This window comes from Melospiza melodia, chromosome 12, assembly GCF_035770615.1.
Source record: "Melospiza melodia melodia isolate bMelMel2 chromosome 12, bMelMel2.pri, whole genome shotgun sequence".
NCBI lineage: Eukaryota > Metazoa > Chordata > Aves > Passeriformes > Passerellidae > Melospiza > Melospiza melodia.
Genome location: NC_086205.1, coordinates 25,377,302 through 25,396,832, shown reverse-complemented (window position 1 = coordinate 25,396,832; position 19,531 = coordinate 25,377,302). Strand labels below are relative to the sequence as shown.

General features: G+C 38.8%; 1 protein-coding gene across 3 annotated transcripts; it reads right to left on the bottom strand.

The window, feature by feature from the left end:
• Positions 1-1,864: 1,864 nt before the first annotated feature.
• ZBBX (zinc finger B-box domain containing) lies at positions 1,865-17,641 on the bottom strand. Of its 3 annotated transcripts, none has more exons than XM_063167371.1 (17): positions 17,559-17,641; positions 16,753-16,840; positions 16,150-16,263; positions 14,927-15,020; positions 13,790-13,835; positions 13,538-13,647; positions 10,770-10,944; positions 9,799-9,919; positions 9,165-9,301; positions 8,860-8,963; positions 8,452-8,555; positions 7,819-7,850; positions 7,126-7,400; positions 6,313-6,472; positions 5,590-5,745; positions 4,496-4,634; positions 1,865-3,828 (listed from the first exon to the last, which is right to left on the bottom strand). In XM_063167371.1, exons 2-17 carry the CDS (start codon positions 16,818-16,820, stop codon positions 3,753-3,755), a joined length of 1,911 nt encoding a protein of 636 aa, XP_063023441.1. In that variant the 5' UTR covers positions 16,821-16,840; positions 17,559-17,641; the 3' UTR covers positions 1,865-3,752. The 3 variants fall into 3 exon arrangements, with proteins under 3 accessions (XP_063023441.1, XP_063023442.1, XP_063023443.1); XM_063167372.1 differs by having other exon boundaries at positions 6,313-6,466; XM_063167373.1 differs by lacking the exon at positions 5,590-5,745.
• Between the last annotated feature and the right edge of the window lie 1,890 nt (positions 17,642-19,531).

Sequence of the window (19,531 nt, the reverse complement as noted above, 5' to 3'; positions counted from 1 at the left end):
AGGAACCACAGCAAAAAAAGAAAAACAAAATAAAATTGACAGAGTTTTATACTATTTCATCTTGCCAAGTAAATATCAGAAAAAAAGTGAAAGTACCAGAAGAAATGCTGCCCCAAATAATAACCAACTAACAATTATGTTGGAATTTTTCAACACAAACATTGAGTAATTTTTGTTGCATTATGTTCAGAGAAATATGAGAGACACACACTGGGCCAAATCCTGACGGATTTGCTGAGTAGTTTTTGTTAGGTTTGGGGTTTATTTCCAGATTTTTAGTTAAAGTAAAACAGAATCTAATCCATACCTAGCAAGGTTTCACAGCTCATTCTGCTGAATATTTGTTCCTTAACCCCTCTGTTGTAGTTCCTTTGGAAATCAGCATGTGAAATCCCTCAGTTTTGCTGAAATAAATCAGAGTTTTTCTTTAAGGGTTTTTACATCCCTCCATATATGGAAAATCAGTTTTGGTTTTGGAGGCTTCCATTCCTTGGGCTTGTTAACTGATCTGTATTATTAACATAAAATAGACTATTATGTTTCCATCCCTCACCAAAAGCATAAGCATATTAAACAACCTAATTAATCCTAATTAACTAGAAAGTCACGGAACAGTTCTCTTGACCAAAATAATTTAGAAATGCCCTTGTGTTGATGGCTTGCAATTTGCAGGATTCATTTTTGAAATGAAAAAGACAGATGTATTTGTCTCTGATGCAAATGGTCTGGATAAATTAAAACTAATTGGGTTTATGTGTTCCTGATAATTAAATGAGATGCATGTAAGCTATATTATGATGGAGGAAAGAACAACTGTTAATTTTTATAAACGAGATGAAGCAAATGACAGCATCTTAAAGTCTATTAAAGGGTAATACCAAAGGGTAAAACAGAGCTCTGCTCTGGAGCAGGGAGCAGAGACCTTCACAGGGTTTTCAGTGGAATTCATCCCTTGCTGGTGAAAAAGAAGAATCAACAGAAAAATCTCAATTTTCACTGTCCAGTCTTTGCCCATCTCTGTAATGAATGTGATGTCCTCTCTCAAAACCAAACTGATGGCCAAGTCATTTCCCAGGATTTCTGTTTTATACAATCATGTCACCAAAAGTCAATGTACACAAGAAGACAAACTCACCTCTGAAGCTCCAAAAAATAAACTGGTCTTTCATTTTCCCCCTCCTTTTCTCTTTCTCTATAAGGACTGGAAAGATGATTTTTCTGTGCAAATCCCTCGACACTTGGGTATGGATCATGCATCTCTACAACAGGCACAGGTAGAAATAAAAATAAAACCTAAAAAAAATAAATAACATTATCATTTCTAGATTGCATTGATAACAAGGAATGTATTGATATCAAGGAATCACAGAATGGCTTAGGTTGAAAGGGACCTTTAAAGATCATGCAGATAATTACATTAAACCACATTCATAATAATAATAATAAACAGCTTTCAACTTTCCAACACTAAATTTATTCTCTTAGCAAAAAATGTATCACAGAACTGCAGCAATTCAGATTCTCTTTTTGTAATCTGTTTAGGATATCAGTTCCCCTACTATAACTTAAACAGAGGGGGGGAAAAAACAACAAAAACCAGCTTCAAATGTTTTAAATCAGGAAAACAAAACTGAAATATATTAAAATCACCACTGCCTAAACAGAGATCACTAATACATCGAAGGGAGCTTATTGTCAGCCCAAATTTTGTTGCACGTGTTATCAGCAGCTTTTTTTTTTTTTTTTCCTCTTTTAAGCAAAAGCATTGGGAAGGAAAAACTTTGAAAATCAGATGCTGAAAGCACTCAGTGACTTTCTGGTTATCTCCAACAAGCTGAAATTTAAAGGATTACCCTGCCTGCTGAGGGCTGGAGGCACACACTGCAGCAGCAGCTGCTTCATCAGTTTTCCTGTTAAAAAAGGTTGGGAACAGCATGGAAGCAGTCAGGCTGTCTGTGCCAGTGGAATGAGTGTAATAGGAATATCTGGAAGAGTAACTGAAAAAGAAAGGTTACATTGATGAGAGAAAAGCACTGGCCTCCATCTCCAAAGCAGAACTCCTGCTTTGTGATTTTATTCTCCCAATTTCTGACAAAGAACTGCTGTAATAAAACATCAATATATGGTAAACTCTATAAAGAAAACTGAGGTGGAAAATATGCCCTCACCTTAAAGACAAGAAATGAGGCAGGAAATCAAATCAATGGTCTGTTCAGCCTGATGCCTCTAGTTTGTATGAATTAGGGTGGCTGGAGTGCTTTTTCCTGTAAAAGGAATTGTTGCAAAGATTACAGTGTTGTGTGATATTAGTGCAGAGCTGCTGAGGGGGGCAGATAACACAGCAGAGCCCTGGGGCGTGGGGAGAATCCAAAGCAGAGTGGGTTTAACTGCAGGAAACCAAATCAGAGACTGGAATGCTTCCACTGATCCATTAGTGAAGGGCACCTGCCACCTCTGAACACAGGAAAGCAGAATTTAAAGCTTCTCTTCCTAAAGCAAAGTTTGAGGATAACAATTTCCATGAATTTAGAGCCCTGCCAGGCAGTTCACCCATAAACATTTAAGAATTATCAGACAAAAGCTTTTAATTAATCACACTTTCAAAATTTCCCAACACAAAAAGACAAATCTTTGTCACTGCTTTTGATACACCTTTATTATCAAAACCAGGGGAGAAGGGGGAAATTTTCCCTAAAAACCACAGAGAAGGAAACAAAAGGAGGAGAGTCAGGCACATGAAGGGAAAGAGAACTTTTTCAAGCTAAGCAAGCTGCTGTGTCTGAGAATCCTACAGATGTTAGCAAAAGATACCATTTAGGTAATTTCAAAGCCACTCAATTACTGGGTACAATTAAGCATCTCCTCAACAAGAGAGCCCAAACCCTCTTTACATCAAAGCACCACGTTGGCCAAATGACCTTTTACAGAAATTATATTCATTGCATTAAACCTTACACTTTCTGGGAAGGAGGAAGAAAAAAGCTTTTTATACAACACAAATACAGCAAGTTCAAAAGGACACTTGGGGCTGTTTGTTAAAATTCAAACCACCCAGGATGAGTTTAGCTGCATTTCCTCTTTGTTCTTTTAATTATCAAAGGCCTGTAAGGCAGTAAGTTACAGCACAGCTGGATTTGCCTGGACTCAGATCCCTCTGAACTGGAATTTTGGAGCAGGGAAAGAAAGGGAATTCACTCCCAATTGATTCTGAGCAGAGGTTTGCTGCTGCTCTGGGCTCCCTGCTGCTGTTAGGAAGAAAGGAGTGTGGCAGGAGAAGTTAAATGTGCAGTGGAAAGCTGTTGAATTCTATTCTGCAAGGTGCAAGTCCCTTCTGAAACATGTGACAAAGGGTCAGATAGACCCCTCTCCTGTGCTTCTCACCACAAACCAGATCACACAGAAACCCCAATTTATCCCATTAATACCCCTGGTGTGCCACCTTCCAGCCTGGCCACATAAAATCACATTTGGAGACACAAAATTCCACCTGCAGATGAGAAAACTTAAATTGAATTAAAAACAATAAATAAAACAATCCTAAACATAGCAGCACAATAGAAGTTCTTTTATTCTGTTATTTCTTCATAGTAGGAACTTTTAAAAAGACAAATCAACATATTTTTAAGCAGTTTTAATGACAACTTCACAGAATATTCCTTAGTAAACGATGTCTTGAGCAGAACTTAAAACACCTCTTGATCTTCTTGGTTCTGAACCATCCAAAGGTGGATTCAGAGCTGACTTTTCCATGCTCACTGCAATGCCAGAACCTGCTGCTTGTCCTCCAGAATTGCTTCCTCAGCATCCATTTGGCTTTCCTCCCAGTCCCTTAAAAGAAACACACCCCAGTGATTTCCAGTGCCTCCAATTCCCCAAATTCTCTGCTTTAAGCCCTGCTGACACATGTTCACATGCGCTGAACTAAAAGGCACATAAAAAAGCTTTTACTGGAGATGTTTGGCAGTACAAGCTACTCCAATTCAGCTTTTCCCTCAGTTTTTGTCCCAAATCTCTGAATCAGCTCTGACCACACAGCATGGAGTTCCCTTCAGTGCTGCTCTGACTGGATAGGAGTAGGAGATCCCAGTAAAAAGCCAGTGAGACACAGAACTTTGGGAACTCCCTTTTTTCCAGTCATCTCCTCAGTGTCCAAGACAAAATAACAAATACATGGTGACTCCTAACCCAAAAATTGAGATGATTTTAAGAGATTCACCTCTAGTAAATAAACCTCAGTGTTAATGCACTGAAAAACCCACAATGCCCAAATTTATCATTTGGAGTCCAAACAACAAAACAGATTCCTCAGGTCTGACTCTGAGCTGCCTGAGAAGGGGCTTGGCACACCAAGACACCACACAGGTCATGCTGACTTTAATTTTCATTACCTGCTAACTACAAGAGAGTTGGGGCTGTTTTGATTTCAGTTCTGACATGGTTGGCATCTTGAATAATCTAAAATGTCATAAAAACACAGCCAGCAAGTTGAACTTACCCAAAAAGATCAAATGTGTCATGGTCTTCCAGCTCCAAGGTGTTCTGGAAATCTGCATTTTCAGAGATCTCCATGGCTCTGCTGGAGGAGGTTCCATCCTCACAAGCTAAGCTGGAATTATTTTCATGGCCTGAAATGTCTTAGGAGCAAATATGAACAAAAAGATGCAGTATTTCCACTATCAGCTTGAAAAAAAATTCAAAATATTGGCAAAAACTTGCCATTGAAAGTCTCAAACCAACTCTAGCTAATGAAAAGTATCACCGCAAATTAAGATTGTACTTTCCAATATATTTGTAACTTTTTTATTAACACCTATAAATTCACCACCTCCTACTTCAGAAGTATCTTTCAGAAAGAAAAACATGATTTAAGTATTCTGCACAACGCCACAAATTTTGTGTGAGGGGAGACACTGAACTACTGCAGAAAGCTCTGAAGTTTGGTTCTTTTTTTTTTTAATTTAAACCAACATGAATAAAATATAGACCCTTTCCAATATTTTCCTGGGATTCAAAATTGACAGCTTCGATTTCTGCACACAGCATTATTTAAATTAAAATGTCAACCTGGTAGCTCATGATGTGAGAAATAATGCAGAGCTACATTTCCTGGGATGGAGACAGCTGAAATTGAGAAAGGTAACACAAAAGTGCAGATGCAGTTATTGCTTGTGTCCCTGTTTCTTAGAGTTCATATAATCAGACTTGCTTCTGTAGCAGAAGAAATCCTTTATTAGATCACTCCCAAATTGTACCAGGGACTACCAACACACACAAATACAGAAACTTCTTCTGGAGGGTTTATTCTCTAAATATTCAAGATAAGAGTGGAGTAAAAGGGCAGCAGCAGAAGCAGAAACTAAGCTAAATAAAAAGAATTCTTGGTGAGAGCTGAAAAAAGGTAATTAACTCCAAAGCCTATTTAAAAAAACCCACTAAAATACAAATTCACAAATGAAGATATAGAAATAGACCAACTCAAATTTTAACTTTCCAATTCTAATTGTGAAGAATTAAAATTTTGTGGAAAATTTTAGTTTTCCACAATTAAAATTACCCTAATGAGGAGCTCAGAGCTGTGGCTGTCCCTACCTGACCATGGCATCCACGCTGCCATCAGATGAGAGAGTTGATTTTGGGCCTGGAAAGCATTTGCAGCTCTGCTCAGCTGACTTTCCAAGACACCTTGAACTACAGAGTCATCAGCATGTTCACTCAGGCTCCTCTCAGAAACCCACTGCTCCTCTCCTGAAATCCAGCATTATTAGAGGAAATTATTTGCAGGTTTTGTGTTAATATCATTTACTCTTTCTATTTTTGCTGCATTTAGTGTGTGAATTAAAGAAGCCACACAACAATTTTTTTTATAGATATGTAACAGACTAAAAGCCTGATTTCAAGTGATATTTTAAATCAGATTAATGATGTTCACTTGTTGTTTCACACACACCATGAAAAGCAATAGGAACCTCATGGAACTCTATTATCAGGAGATATACCAATATAAATAATTACATTTCTTTATATTGGTATATATATTATATAATCTATACATATTATATTATATATGTGTATAGATTATACATAATACATATTATAATATATATAATCATATACAGTTTATTCATAATTATAAAGGTTAAATTTATGGCACTAGATTGCCTCAAAGTAGGGAATTTATTTTACCCTTGCCCAGCACCACTTGTGTGGCATGACTGTCACCCTGAAGTGACTCCTAAAGCAAGCTGGATGGAAGGGAACTGAAAAAACATGATAAATAAGTATATTTCTAAGGATTTATTCGCACAAAAGTACCTGGAAAAGAGATTGTCCTGTCCCTAGGGCTGGAGGCAGCAGACAGGGAAGAAGGTGCCTCCAGCTTTTCTTGTTTAGGGTTTGCACCTACAACAAAGAAACCTTCAAGTCCCTGATATGATGTAGAACCACATTTCTGTCTTTTGGCTACATCCTGTAACTTGGATAAAAAAAAGAGAGATTACAAACAGGAAACAGCAAACTTTATAAATTGCCCCTGCAAGTTTAGATTAATAAAGTGCTCATTTCTTAGAGTACAGTTATCTGGACAGCCAGCTGTAATAGATATTCATGAGGATGATGCTTTTGCTCAAGGTGTGCTTTAAAATCCTAAAAACTTCCCATGTTGTGAGAGCTTGAGTATATTCTTTCACTAGGGATGAGAAAGTTGATTTTGAGCCTGAAAAGCAGATTTTCTTTGTGTTCACTTTTGGGTACATAAAGGAAGGTGATCACTGTTTACCAATAACTCCAAATCAATGTCCCAAACTTTTCTATCATTTTATTGCTTATAATTTTATTTTCAGCAAATGAGGATCTGAATAATTTGCTAGATAAGACAGGGCAGGTGTCTTATCATTTTTGGTCATTCAGACAAGAGGTGAAGGACTGCTAATACAAATATGGGAAGAGCTGTTCCTACAACACCTTTCTTTTAATGTCTGAGACAAGTTTTGGAACATTAACAGAGAACTGGCACCACAAAGTGGAGCCTTTCATATCAAATAGAGCAGACAGTGACAATCCCCTAAATCTAAAGGGGATAAAGCAACATCCCTAATCTATTCAGCAATTAAAGACACCATCACTCACTGCTGAGGATTTTGCAGTCCCAGGCAGGACCAAGCTCTGAGTGCTGCAGACCCTGCCCAGTCCTTGTGGCTCTGTCCTGCCCTGCTGCAGCTCTGTCTCCACATCTCTGCTGCTCCTCAGTCCAGCCCCAGTGAGATCCTTGCTCCCTCCTTCAGTGGGGTCAGAGCTCTCCTCAGGAGGTTCACAGGAGCTCAGGGATCCTCTCCCAGCCTTTGGTTCAATGCTCTCCTCCTGCACTGCATTTATTTCAACATCACTGCAGACATTCAGTTTTTCTATAGGAGTACAACAAAATCATGAATAGAGCAATGCTTGTAATGAATATTAATTATAACCTGCAAGTCAACTATCTTTTCTTCATGAATTTAAAAAAATACAAAATCTCCACTAAAGCTAAAGAAAGGCAATCGTGGAAATTTAATACAATTTCCTTAAAAGCATTATAAGGTTTGAAATCCATCTTGTCAGGCTGTGAATGAGTCTGTAAGTTGGTTTTCTTTGTTATATATGTTTATCACAGTCCATCAAACTGCAATCAAAGCAAATTGTGATAGCCCAGAGAATGGGACTTAATTAATGACCTTTAACTATTTTTCAGCCCACCAAAGTTCACTACCCCAACCTATATGAGAATGATAAACTGAACATATTTATGTATTTTCAACAAAGAACTTAACAACTTCTCACATTTACCTTGAGAAATTTCTTTAGGACAAACAGGATCTCTGTTGAGACGAAAAAGTAAAAATTATTAAGTTTCAGCTGAGGAAGTTAAATGGAAAGAAGACTTTAAGACTTTCCCATTTTACCCATTTTTTCTTTAAGGGGTTGGTTCTGTCTTCTAGTCTGCAAATGCTGAGCTTTGATAGAGGAGGGGAAAAATGAGAAGGACACAAAAAGCAAACTAGGTCACAGTTAATTCAATAAGTGTTGGGAGATAGAAGAATTGCACATGTAGCAGTTATTGTTTTTGTCTGGAATTACAAGGTTAGTTAAGTAAGAGTATCTTCAATGTGTAGAGCACTGATCCATGGTAAAATCTGTATGTGAGTTCCTGCTCCTGCTGAGGTAAGGCTCAGAAAAGAGAATTTCACTAAAATTCAGGACAGGCAAGTGGAAAGAAATGCATCTCACCCCTATGGGTTAGGATTTCCAAGTGATGCCTCTCCAGTTACAGGCAATTAATATTCCTTAATGGCTTTGAAACACTGTATACACAATAACTCAAATCTAACTGCCTGCAAAGAAAAGCCCCCATTTCTTAGGAACTACCACAAATTTGGGATTATTTCCTTTCCTCTCCCACAATCTCTGCATTCCTGATACCTTCTACCCTCCAGTGGGTCAGTTTTTCCTTGCTTATTCACCCCCTCATCTCCAGTTTCCTCTACTGAAGAGTCTGAAGATTCTTCCAAGTCCTCACTCTGAGACTGAATAAAGAACAAAAATAAAAAATAAAATAAAATTAAAGTTTTAAAAAGAAGTAAAAAAATTTAAGAGTGCTGAAAAGCTGTCAGACTTTATTTGTGTATAAATCCCATACAGTGCAAGTCCCTGAATAGAACAACTTTTGGAACTTTCAGTTTTCCACATTAGTATGGAAAACAAACAATGATCCAGCATTCTTCATTGTTGGAAACTATTTAACTGTTGCTACTTAAAACACTTAACAGATCAAAACTTGAACAAATCAGTTCATTGTTGAGACTCATCAAGTCCTTTATCAGTACTCACATCATCAAGGAACTCAATTTTCACAGAGGACTCTGCACTTTCAGGAACAGTGTTGGATTCTTCGGCTCTATAAACAGATGCCCAGTATTTCTTCACCTCTTCATCTGTGAAATATAAATAATTCCATGCATTTCAGTTTTTCCTGCTCAAAACTGAAACATTTTTATTAATTATGAAAAACCACAAATATCTCTTTTTATTATTGCTGCTTTTAGCAAACTGGTTAAGTGTAGGAATGTTCAGCATTCACAGAAAAAAATCTGAAGAAAAAGGTATTTTAGATTGAGTAAAGAAATCTGTTACACCTGTTAACTCCTCAATGCCATCATCATCATCATCATCTCCTTGTCCTCCTCCTTCAGCCCCATCCTGTTGAACACTCTGGGCTTGCACAGGCCTTGAATCTTTCATGCAACTTGCAAAAAATTGATCAACTGGAGTTCTGAAATGGGAAAAAAAAAATCAATCTTAAAAAAGTCATACTTTTAAAAATATATCACCAAAAAAAGGAAAAAACCCTATGAGCCAATTTACTGCAGCAGCATTAACTAACTCCTCCTAACTTCATTGAGGTGACTTTGCTTCTCAAGAACTCAAAACAGCTCTGTAATGTCCACAAAAGAATCCTGAAAATTCCTTTTCTCTATAAAACTCCTGTGGTAAATGCCCCAAAATCAAGTAGCCAAATATCCTTACCAGTCTTCAAAATCTACAATAAACAGATAGCAAAGAGAAATCCTCTAAATACTCCCTCTGCAGGAATTCTGAACTATCAAGTGATCAAGTCTGGTTATAATCATTATTTTATTAAAATAAATCTCCCTGTATACACTTCCCTTGACTCTTGATAATATATCTAATATTTTAAAAGTTTCATCTGGGTTTTTGTTATTCAGTATTTCTGAATTCTCTCATTAGGAGCAGCAAATGCAACAACACCTTCTGTATTTCTTCAGCAGGAGTTTCTCCATGTAGCTCAGGCCATCCTTCTGGAATTCCACATGGATGGGTTCCTTCAGAGCACTAACATTGGTCTGCACCTCACAACTCCCCACAGGTTCTGTCAGAGTTATTTGAAAAAAAATACAGCAGTTTAGGCTTATAAATATGCTTAAACATGTTTTTTACCTACCTTATTTTTGAATGAACATCACATTGAGTCTGTGCTTAGTTCAGTCTTTGCATAACTCCAAAATTTAAATGGCCAGCAATATTATATTTACAGAACACAGGCAGTAGTGGGGCAGCCCTAAAAACTCATTTATTACAGATTACACACTGGAGCCATAGAAGGAGTGGGGGGATGAAAATCTGTGACTCCACAGATCAAAATCCCACAGAAAAGAAGAAAAAACGGAAAAAAAATCAGTTTAATATTATTTTGTACAAAAAGCCAGAGAGAAAAACCACCATCCATGGACTAGAGGAACAAGACACAGATTGGATTTGCACAAATCCAATCAGACCAGAGGAATTTTCCATATTTTTCCATGCATACTTCAGCTGATTGCAGCTTTTCATTGGGACAAAGAAATATTAAGAGCCTGTGGAAGGCAAGCAGAAAATGTACTTGGATAGAACACACAAAACCCTGAGCCCTGCACATTCCTTGCCTCAGTTTAAAGCTGGTTTTATGTTTGAGCACTGCAGCTCATGCTGAAGTGACACGTGAGACACAAAGCCTTGGGAGGGTTCAGGGACATGGGCTGGACATCCTGGCATTACAAAAACTGAGCTAAACATTCTGAATATCATTTAAAAACCCTTCAGAGATGATTGTTGTTAATAAAGGTACACTGAGAAAGAATAAAATGGGTTTTCTTAACTTGATAACATCTGCCTTCATTAATCTAACTCCCCCAAATGGCTCCCATAGTATTTAAAATGTCATCAATCAGAACAAACCATACCTGGTGGAATCTCAGTGGCACACAGACCTCCTCCAGGATCACTTTCACCCTTCCTCCACTCAAGCAAAGCTTCCTGGAAAGACTCTGCAGATGCCTTCTCATCAAAGGCACCACTCAGCAGCAATCCTCTGTGCTGCTTCCCAGGGCTTGCACTGCTCGATGCTGGGGCTGGTTCCTAAATCAGTGCCACAACGTTACTGATAAAGCATTTCTGAGCAGCAGCATTTTGAGTGTCAGCTGTGGAACTGCAGCACTCACTTTCCTTGGCTCAGCTGAGCTACCTGGTAATCAAGATCACTCCCATTTTATGTCATCTTGCTCACAATTAACTGCAAAGATCTATCAAGAGCTAAATAAGAAAGACAAACTTTTTATTACCAGACACACAAAACCCCTGCTTTTAAAGGTTTCTGGTATCAGAGCAGTGGCCATGGACACCCACATCCCATGGTTTGGATATAAAGCCATGGACACCACATGTACAAGGGGATTAAGTGAGGCATTTAATGCAGCATGTCTCATTTAAAGGAATTTATGAGCTATGTGCTTTACTAATGAAGAGCTGCTTATTGAAGCTTCCCAGTGGACAGGGGCACATCTGGAGAGGTCAGCAAGAGGAAAATGGTCATTTAAGGGGCTAACTGGGATAGCCACTAATACAGCAGCCCAGGGAAGTCCAAACTGTAATTGATGAGATTGATTGAAAACAGCTACAAAAGAAGAAAAACACTCCTGCACTGGGACTTTCAATCCAGTGGTTTTTCAACCTTTATGAGAACAAAGAAAATTACTGTGCAAGTTTTTCATTACCAACTCTTGGATGATTATCAAGCAAAACCACGAAATAATTTATGTACCTACGGGAAAAAATCCTTTGTCTACATATTCTCCAAGTGAGTGACCTGCTCTTACCACAACAAAGCAGCAAAGGTACGGGCAGACGGATGAGAGTCAAACATTGTAGCCATGATATTTTCTGAAAAATCCCTTTGCTAGGATTTTTTCTCCTGAGAAGCTGAGAGGCCCCAGGAACAAAATGTAAACAATGGTTATCTGCTGCTGTGGAATGCAACAGGTGCATCTGTGATTGGTCTCATGTGGTTGTATCTAATTAATGGCCAATCACAGCCCAGCTGTCTCACATGATGTTATCATTCTTTTTCTATTCTTAGCTAGCCTTCTGATTGAATCCTTTCTTCTATTTTTTTTAGTATAGTTTTAATATAATATATAGAATAAAATAATAAATTAGGCCTTCTGAAACATGGAGTCAATGTTCTCATCTCTTCCCTCATCCCAAGACCCCTGCAAACACCATCACAAAATATCAGCAGTCCCTACACACTCAGGATGTTTTCCTAACCCCTTCTTTCCACCTGCCCTATGCTTTAACCGATCCAGGGAGTGGCTGCACATCCAATGCCACTTGTGACTTGCAAAAGCAAGAAAAGTCGGCTGTTAAAATTGCCTGCACGTCCAGGGCATTCCCTCATCCTCTTATTGCAGTGCGGGGTGAGCACTGTGCGAACAGGGGATCAGCAGGGAACAGCTCCAGCGACTCGCGGTTCAATTTCCCCCAGCAGCACAGATTCCCAGCCCCATCCTTGCTCCGGCTGGATGCCCGCCAGCGCGGGGATCTCCCGGAATTGGGGAAATGGCCCCGGGATTCGGGAGAAGCCGCCAGGGATGCGGGAGAAGCGCCCCGGGGATCCGCGGCCGCCGCAGCTCCCGCGGGGGCGCAGCGCCCTCGGGCGGCCATCGCCGGCACTGCAGCCGCTCCGGGGCCGGGATCGCTCCCCAAAAACCGCCGGGAAAAAGCAAAACACGCACGGTCTGCAATGCTGGGAGTGTGCGGAGCTCTTTGCCGAATGAAATTAGTAGCACGGAAGCAAAATCCCCGCGGTTTTGTTGGCACGTTCTCTTAATTTCCAAATCGGCGTGTATTTTTTCCCCAAAGGAAAAGCGTTACAAAGACACGCACAATGTATCAGTTACTTTTGAGGGTTAGCAGCTCCAGCTGGTTTAATAAAAATGGGAAAAAATATCATATCGTGTATTACAGAGAGATGTCCCCTCCACACTCTAAAAGAAATTATTCTTTTTTAGAATAAAAATGTTATTTTCTTATTCAAAAGTGGAAATCCACATGAACTACTTTAAAATCGAGATGTATGAGGCTACACCACACTTTGGAGGCTGGGTTTCCTATTTATTATTTGTTTCCTATTTCCTACTTAGGTAAAAATACCTAAGTATTTCCCTAAGGTAAAAATACCCTTATTAAACAGAAATCACCTCATACTTGATAATAGAAATTTCCACTCTAACACAGCCAAAAAGGTGCCAGCTTGAAAATCAGAATTGAACACGTGCTTTATGCAAGGATTTAAAATTACAAAAGATTCATGGACCACTTAATTTTGGCCCCTTTGCCTGCAACCACACATCTTTCTTTAATCAAAGTGTTCTTTAGTTAAGGATGAGATCAGCCTCCTTCAGCCATGGCCACATGCTGAGCAAATAATAAAACCAGAGTTTAAATAAATTCTTTAACAGTTACCAGTTTAAAAAGTGTTCACAGTTCTGACAACAGAACCATTTAATCTGTTTCCTTCCATTCAGGGAGATCAGTCTGTAAAATTTCTCTTTACAGGCACTAAGTAATTATCAGAGAGAGAAAGAAAAACGTGTGTCTACATAGTGACACAAAAAAATTCTACACACATTAAATTGTGTTGCTTGAGAATTATTTTTAACCATTTACTTACCAGCAGCCCACCCTTAATTTCAGGTGGTCTGTAGCCCACCCCCTTCACTCCCAACTTTTCATGAGCTACAGGATTTCCTTTTTTAGGCTTGACTGGTTTTTTCACTGGCTCTGAAACAAAACAAACAACAAAAATCTCAACTAATCCAGTGTTCCACTCTCTGATTTCTTCAGTGTTTAATTGCAGCAATCTCCACAAAGCAATAATCTATCAGAAGTTTAAGTTTTATTTGGTTAAGAAAGATGTCTTTACCTTCAGTCTGTTTGAGTACTTGTAACTTCACTCTTTGTGGAGAAACCTAGAGGAAAGAATATTTCCATATATCTGTAAAAGGTTCTAATGCTAATGAATAAACAGTAAGTTCTACAGAATGAAAATTTTAGGGAAATAGGGCATGTACTTACAGAAAAAACTCCATTATTGCTCATGACAGCCATGAAGCCCAGGACCAGTTTCCCTCCCCAGAGATGAACATCATCCATGTGGCCCTTCCATGATCTAACATCCCAGTAATTAATGATTTTCAGCATTTTTTCCCCTCAGTCTTTCCCTGCAAACTGAGTTCACCCTGCAGCTCACTGCCCCTCACTCACCCCTTATTTTTAATTTTGCATTTTTTACAATTCTGCCCATTCATCTCCTCAGCCACCCCAGCTGAAACCTCAAGTCTTTGAAGCAGCAACAGCTCTGAGTTCCTTGTCTCAGAGAAGGGAAAGAGGTGTGTAAAGAAAACCTTCTCATTCTGATCCTCTCCTCTCACAGACAAGGAGGCAACTGCAGTCAAGGAGGCAATTTCATTGAGTTCTCATTTTCTGCCAGTTTAAAAAAAAATTGCCACAGATTTTTCCAAAATAAGATAAGTATCCCATTTGTACTTACTGAAGAGAAAACAGATTTTTCAAAGATTAACCAGAAAAGTTCTACATCCCCTCTTTTAGGTCTGAGCAAGGTTGTGATAGAACAAGAATCAATATAAGTGAGTTAAAGACTTTAACTGTGGTGTATTTTATCTGGGAAGGCAGAGAATTTGCACTCAAAGTTTCACCCAAAGCCTTTCAGGGTTTCAGATCCATCCTGGGCACCAGCCAGCCAAAGCCAGGCTCCTGATGAGTTCCAGCACCACCAGTGCCACTCTTACAGGAATTAATCTGTAGGAGCAGGGATAATTTGCTGTTTATTGCAACTGATCACCCAACAAAACTTGATGTTCCTCCAGCTCAAAGGGAATCAGAAGCTTGGCATGGAAAAATAAGCAGTCAGGAATTTTACTCAGATAGGGCTCAACCTTTCAGTTTTACAGTATTTGAAATTTTCCTGTTCTGCAGCATAAATCCACTTCTAAATCTTGTTTTACTTTAGATAGCTTTACCTGCAAATATGGTTTCCTACCTTCTTCCTGTTCTCATTATTTTGTGCCACAGCTCGGGTTTGGGGGGTCCTTGGTCCTGCCTGCCCAGATTTCCAATGATAAGCACCTAATTTCCTACAAACCAAGGCAAGAAAAACTTCAAAATTCAGCCTTCTGCAAGCAAGAGAAGCATAAAATTTTCCTTTAGCTTGTTAAATATGAACAAAAAATCACAAAAATAAAATTCTTCTCTACAGGACAATCAAGTTCCCAAAGCACAAATACTCCCTTACATTGAAACCTGCTTTAAAAGCAGTAAATACAATAAATGTGTGAGAAAGTACTTATTTTTAAACTATTAGGTTTGTCCAAGTTTTTATATGTAAAAAAAAATCTTATCAATTCTCAAAGGTTGGTTTCAGAAGAATAACAACAAAAGTACATTTTGTGTGAGCTTTCATTGTCCCAGTTTACTGCAGGACTTGATCCAGCACTGCTAACAATGCAGGAACTCTCAGATCCTTTCCAGCCCAAACCACTCCATGATTGCAGGGCTGCAAATGCCAAATCCTCCTGTCCTCAGAGCTCAGCACTGCAACCCTATCAGGGGCTGCAGGTACAGGGCCTTGAGAACAAAACAACAAAATACCATGGAGACAAAAGTGCCACACATGCCCTGGAAAACACTGCCCCAGCAGCTCAGGGCAATGCCAGCAGCTCAGCAGCACCAGGGCATCCCAACCCAAGGCATTTGCATTCCCAGCAGGCAGAAACTCAAGGAAAGGCAAGCAGGTGTTGCAGGAACTTGCCAACACTCAGGGTGACTCAGATTTAAAGCTCACCCCAGCATTTGCCTCATTACACTGTGCCTGGTTCCAAGCCCTGCTTGCCATCGTGCAGGAGAGGCCTCACAAATGTAAAAGGGGATCAAAAATATCAACAGCATCCTCTGCAAAAACATCAGAAATAAACAAGGAGAAACTACTCTGTCTCCTGCTTGAAAACTAAGGGGACAAATCCAGTCAGACAGGGGAAAAAAGGGAGAAGAGGGAATAACTGAGGAAAACAGATCAAATATCATATGGGACTTTCAAATTAACAACATCATAAGGAAGCAAGTTTAACATTGAATATTTCTTCCCAGTCTCCTCTCTCCAATCTAATTGTAAATTCCAAACTTTACAAGAGATCCCACATAGGCAGTTGGAGGTGTGAAGGGAACATCTCACTGGATTCTTTTTTTCCAAAGAGAAACTGAACCTACCTCCTCTCTTCTTTTTCTCTGCTCATGTTTAACTGCAGCTGCAATAATCTTCTCTCCATCTCTTTGTTTTCTGTTTCTAACTGAGCTTTCTCCAACTGCAATTCCTTGACAGTTCTGGAGGAAATAGTGAAATATTCATTAGAAGTCACCTGCAAGTCAGGTACCTGAAGAACCTTGAAGCAGAAAAACAGAAGCTGGAAAATTTGTCATTAAAACCATGTCCCTCCTTTATCTCCCAGCAGGACTGAAAACAGGAAAATTTAGGACAGGTCAAGTGCAAATTCCAACAAAAAACTGATACAACTGTGCCTGTACTCAGAAAGGTTTGGAGTATAATTATATTTAAATAAGCAATCCACTGATTTCTTCAGTGTGCTTGTATTATCTGTGGATACACAGGGTTGGTTATAAAACCTGTAATTTAATCAGGAAGTAGATTAAAGCCTGAGAAAAGAAAGGCTTGTGGATAAAAGCATAGAGAAAATGCTAGAAAAGAAACACATGATTCTTCTTGTTCTTCCACTCTCCTATTTAATGTTGCATTAAAACTTATTAAAAACTACAAAAACACATCTCAATCTCAATCAGATTGAAGGCACTTACTTTGTTTTTAATCTCACTGAGGTTCCAGCTTTTGAGCCTGGGAGAATTACAAAATCATTGACATTCATGATGCCCAGTATAACTTCTCCTAAAAAAAGAGAATTTCAGTGATTTAGAGATAGGAACCTGTTGAAATGGGAATTTGATTGAAATTAAAACAGTAAAAAACTCATTACACATCCAAAAACACTCATATATAGAGGGAAATGGAGCACAAAACTTGTTTATATGAAGTGCCAATAAAATCCTAGAGCAACTGAAAATTAAATTTAACTGGGGAAAAAAAAACCCTTTTTTTATTACATTTATGATACCAGGGAAAAGATTTCCTTGGCTGTTTCATTTGGACAATTCCCTAAAGTTCATGTGCAAGCAGATTAATATTAACTAAAACACAACTTTCTTGAACCAAACCTATAGAAAGCACCAAGGAGAAGAAAATTGTACCAATGGCTATGAAGTGAAACCATCTCATCTGATTTGGGAAGATAAATTCCTTCTGTCACAGACAAATTGATACAGAGGAACACAATAACTCACAGAGCAGAGTTAATTCCTCCTCTCAAGACTTCAGTGGTATTTTGAATACTTTTTTTTTTTTTAATCCAGGTTGTAAAATAAAATACTCTTCAAAAAAGCAAATTCATACAGCAAGGGGTTTAAATTGAAGAGTTTGCTGGGATGGAATGTTTGTGGGGTAAATGCAGCTCAGTGCAAAACTGGGCATTTCCTGCTGCTTCTGGAAATAAGGGAAAAAGAATGGGATAATGGAAAAAGAAACAAAAGCTGACAGTGCAGAGACTTACAGCTGCCAGGGTGCTTGGAAACCCTTCTGCAGCTCGTGGGTCTCACCTTCCTGGGGAGAGCAGGACCTAGGAAATGAGAAGGATTAGAAATATCCCAAGTGGAAAACTGCCTGTTCACAGGTAAACCTGAAATTCAGCATTAGTACAGATAAAATGTACTCAAAAATCTCCACCCATGGGGCCAAACACCTCAATGGCACATGGAACTTAAAACACCTGGTTGAAGTTAAAACACAGAACCCAAAATGCTGCATTTGAGTGCTGACAAAGCATCAGATTTGTGCACAAAACATATTTCTTGTTGTGTGAGAAAACTCAAGCACTCAATTCTAACATCATTTCAAACCAGTTGTTTCTTTATCACTTCCCAAGATAAAAGATTTTAATAATTTTGAATAGAAGAAAGTTTTTCTCTTGGCAAATTTGAGCTGGCACGACCAGCACAGCTGGACAGGAGGAGGTCACACACTGGATTTGAGGGGCCCAAAGGCTATTTAATAGTAAAAACAGAGGGAAATGACACAGGGTCAGCTGAGCAAGCTCAAGGAGGGAAAGTAGTTAATAAAAAATACCATTTATACAAGTTAACTTTCACATATTCCACTGAAAGCAAATATTTAAAGGGATAACTTAAAAATGGTGTAATATCAGAGATAAATATCAGAGATGCTGGGTGAGAATATGAGAGATAAAAAGCCCTACAAAGTTATAGGAACACTGGGTAGACAAAAAACACCATCAAATTGTAGGTAACAGGGGATAGACAGTGCTCAACCTCCTGAAGTTTTCTGAGAACATACAGGAATTATTGAACAGATAAGGCATAAAAACAACTGTTAAACACTGACATTGGAAGAGTCAAATTCACACAAACCCCATGGGGAAATGCACACCCTGAAATACCCCTGAGCTGGGCCCTCAGGGCTGCCAGGGAAGTGCAGCAAAGGCAATCCCAAACCCCTCAGAAACACACTTGGAATTTAAATACTCAGAGGAGTTCCCTCTTTCTGTCTGGCTTTTCTTTAATGAATCCCTCTTCTCTCTACCAGGCAACACAATTTGCCAGTGAGGCAAACACTAAAGCACCTCATCAACATAAATAAATCAAGCACTAATTAGCCACATCCTTTCTGCCTGCTCCCCTGCCACACTGGTGCTCAAATTTCATCATTCCAGCAGGTTCCTCTGTGCTGACAATGGATGTACAGTTAAAAGTAACAAACCAAAACCTGCTGTGTGGGCTAAACAAAGTTTGAGTCAACTTTAAAGACTACACAGCTAAATAAGCCCAAATTCCACATAGTCTGTACCCCAGCTTAGCTCAAGTCTCTTCCTAATCAATTTAAAGGTTTATGACTTACAGACAGCTGAAGATGGGTGTAGTTTATGTCACACTACAGGAGTTTAACCAGGGCAAATTCCAACAGCTTGCTCACATCAACAAACCCATCAAATCCAGAGGGATGCTACTGTCTGTGCAATAGCTCACATCCCATTATCAACACCATGAATGTGGATTTCATGCTACACTAAGTTCCATCCACTTACCAATACTTCAAACTAAACTATTTCCTTTGAATTATTATTGCAAGTGCAATAAAGAGTTTGTCTATCATCACTCCTCACCCATTTGCTGTTAATTAAAATGACTGAGACTTCTGGTCCTTCCAAACATCTAACATTATGATAACTACTTTAAAGAAAGAGGAAAAAGAATGACGTTAAAAGTATAAGAAAGAAAAAAATTACACATAAACTTTAATTCAGATATGCTGAAATGATTCCAGCCTTCAGAATAAATTCATGTTCTTCATGCCCCAATATCTGTGACACCAGCCATTTCAAACTCCACTTTCTATTTTTAAACCCATTATCCGTTTCTAGGTGTAACACTCTACAACATTCAGTTGTTGTAGAGTGTTAGATCAGAACAAAAGTCAGATCAGGAAAACAACATGAAACTCACTAAATGC

Bases quoted from the DNA above. Each gene is read 5' to 3' on its own strand.
- ZBBX (XM_063167371.1), bottom strand. From the start codon at position 16,820: ATGAATGTCAATGATTTTGTAATTCTCCCAGGCTCAAAAGCTGGAACC. The intron at 9,920-10,769 runs GTATGGTTTGTT...TAACTCTGACAG, and splicing joins TGCCACTGAGATTCCACCAG to AACCTGTGGGGAGTTGTGAG. The intron at 4,635-5,589 runs GTAGGGACAGCC...TTTGCTCCTAAG, and splicing joins AGCGTGGATGCCATGGTCAG to ACATTTCAGGCCATGAAAAT.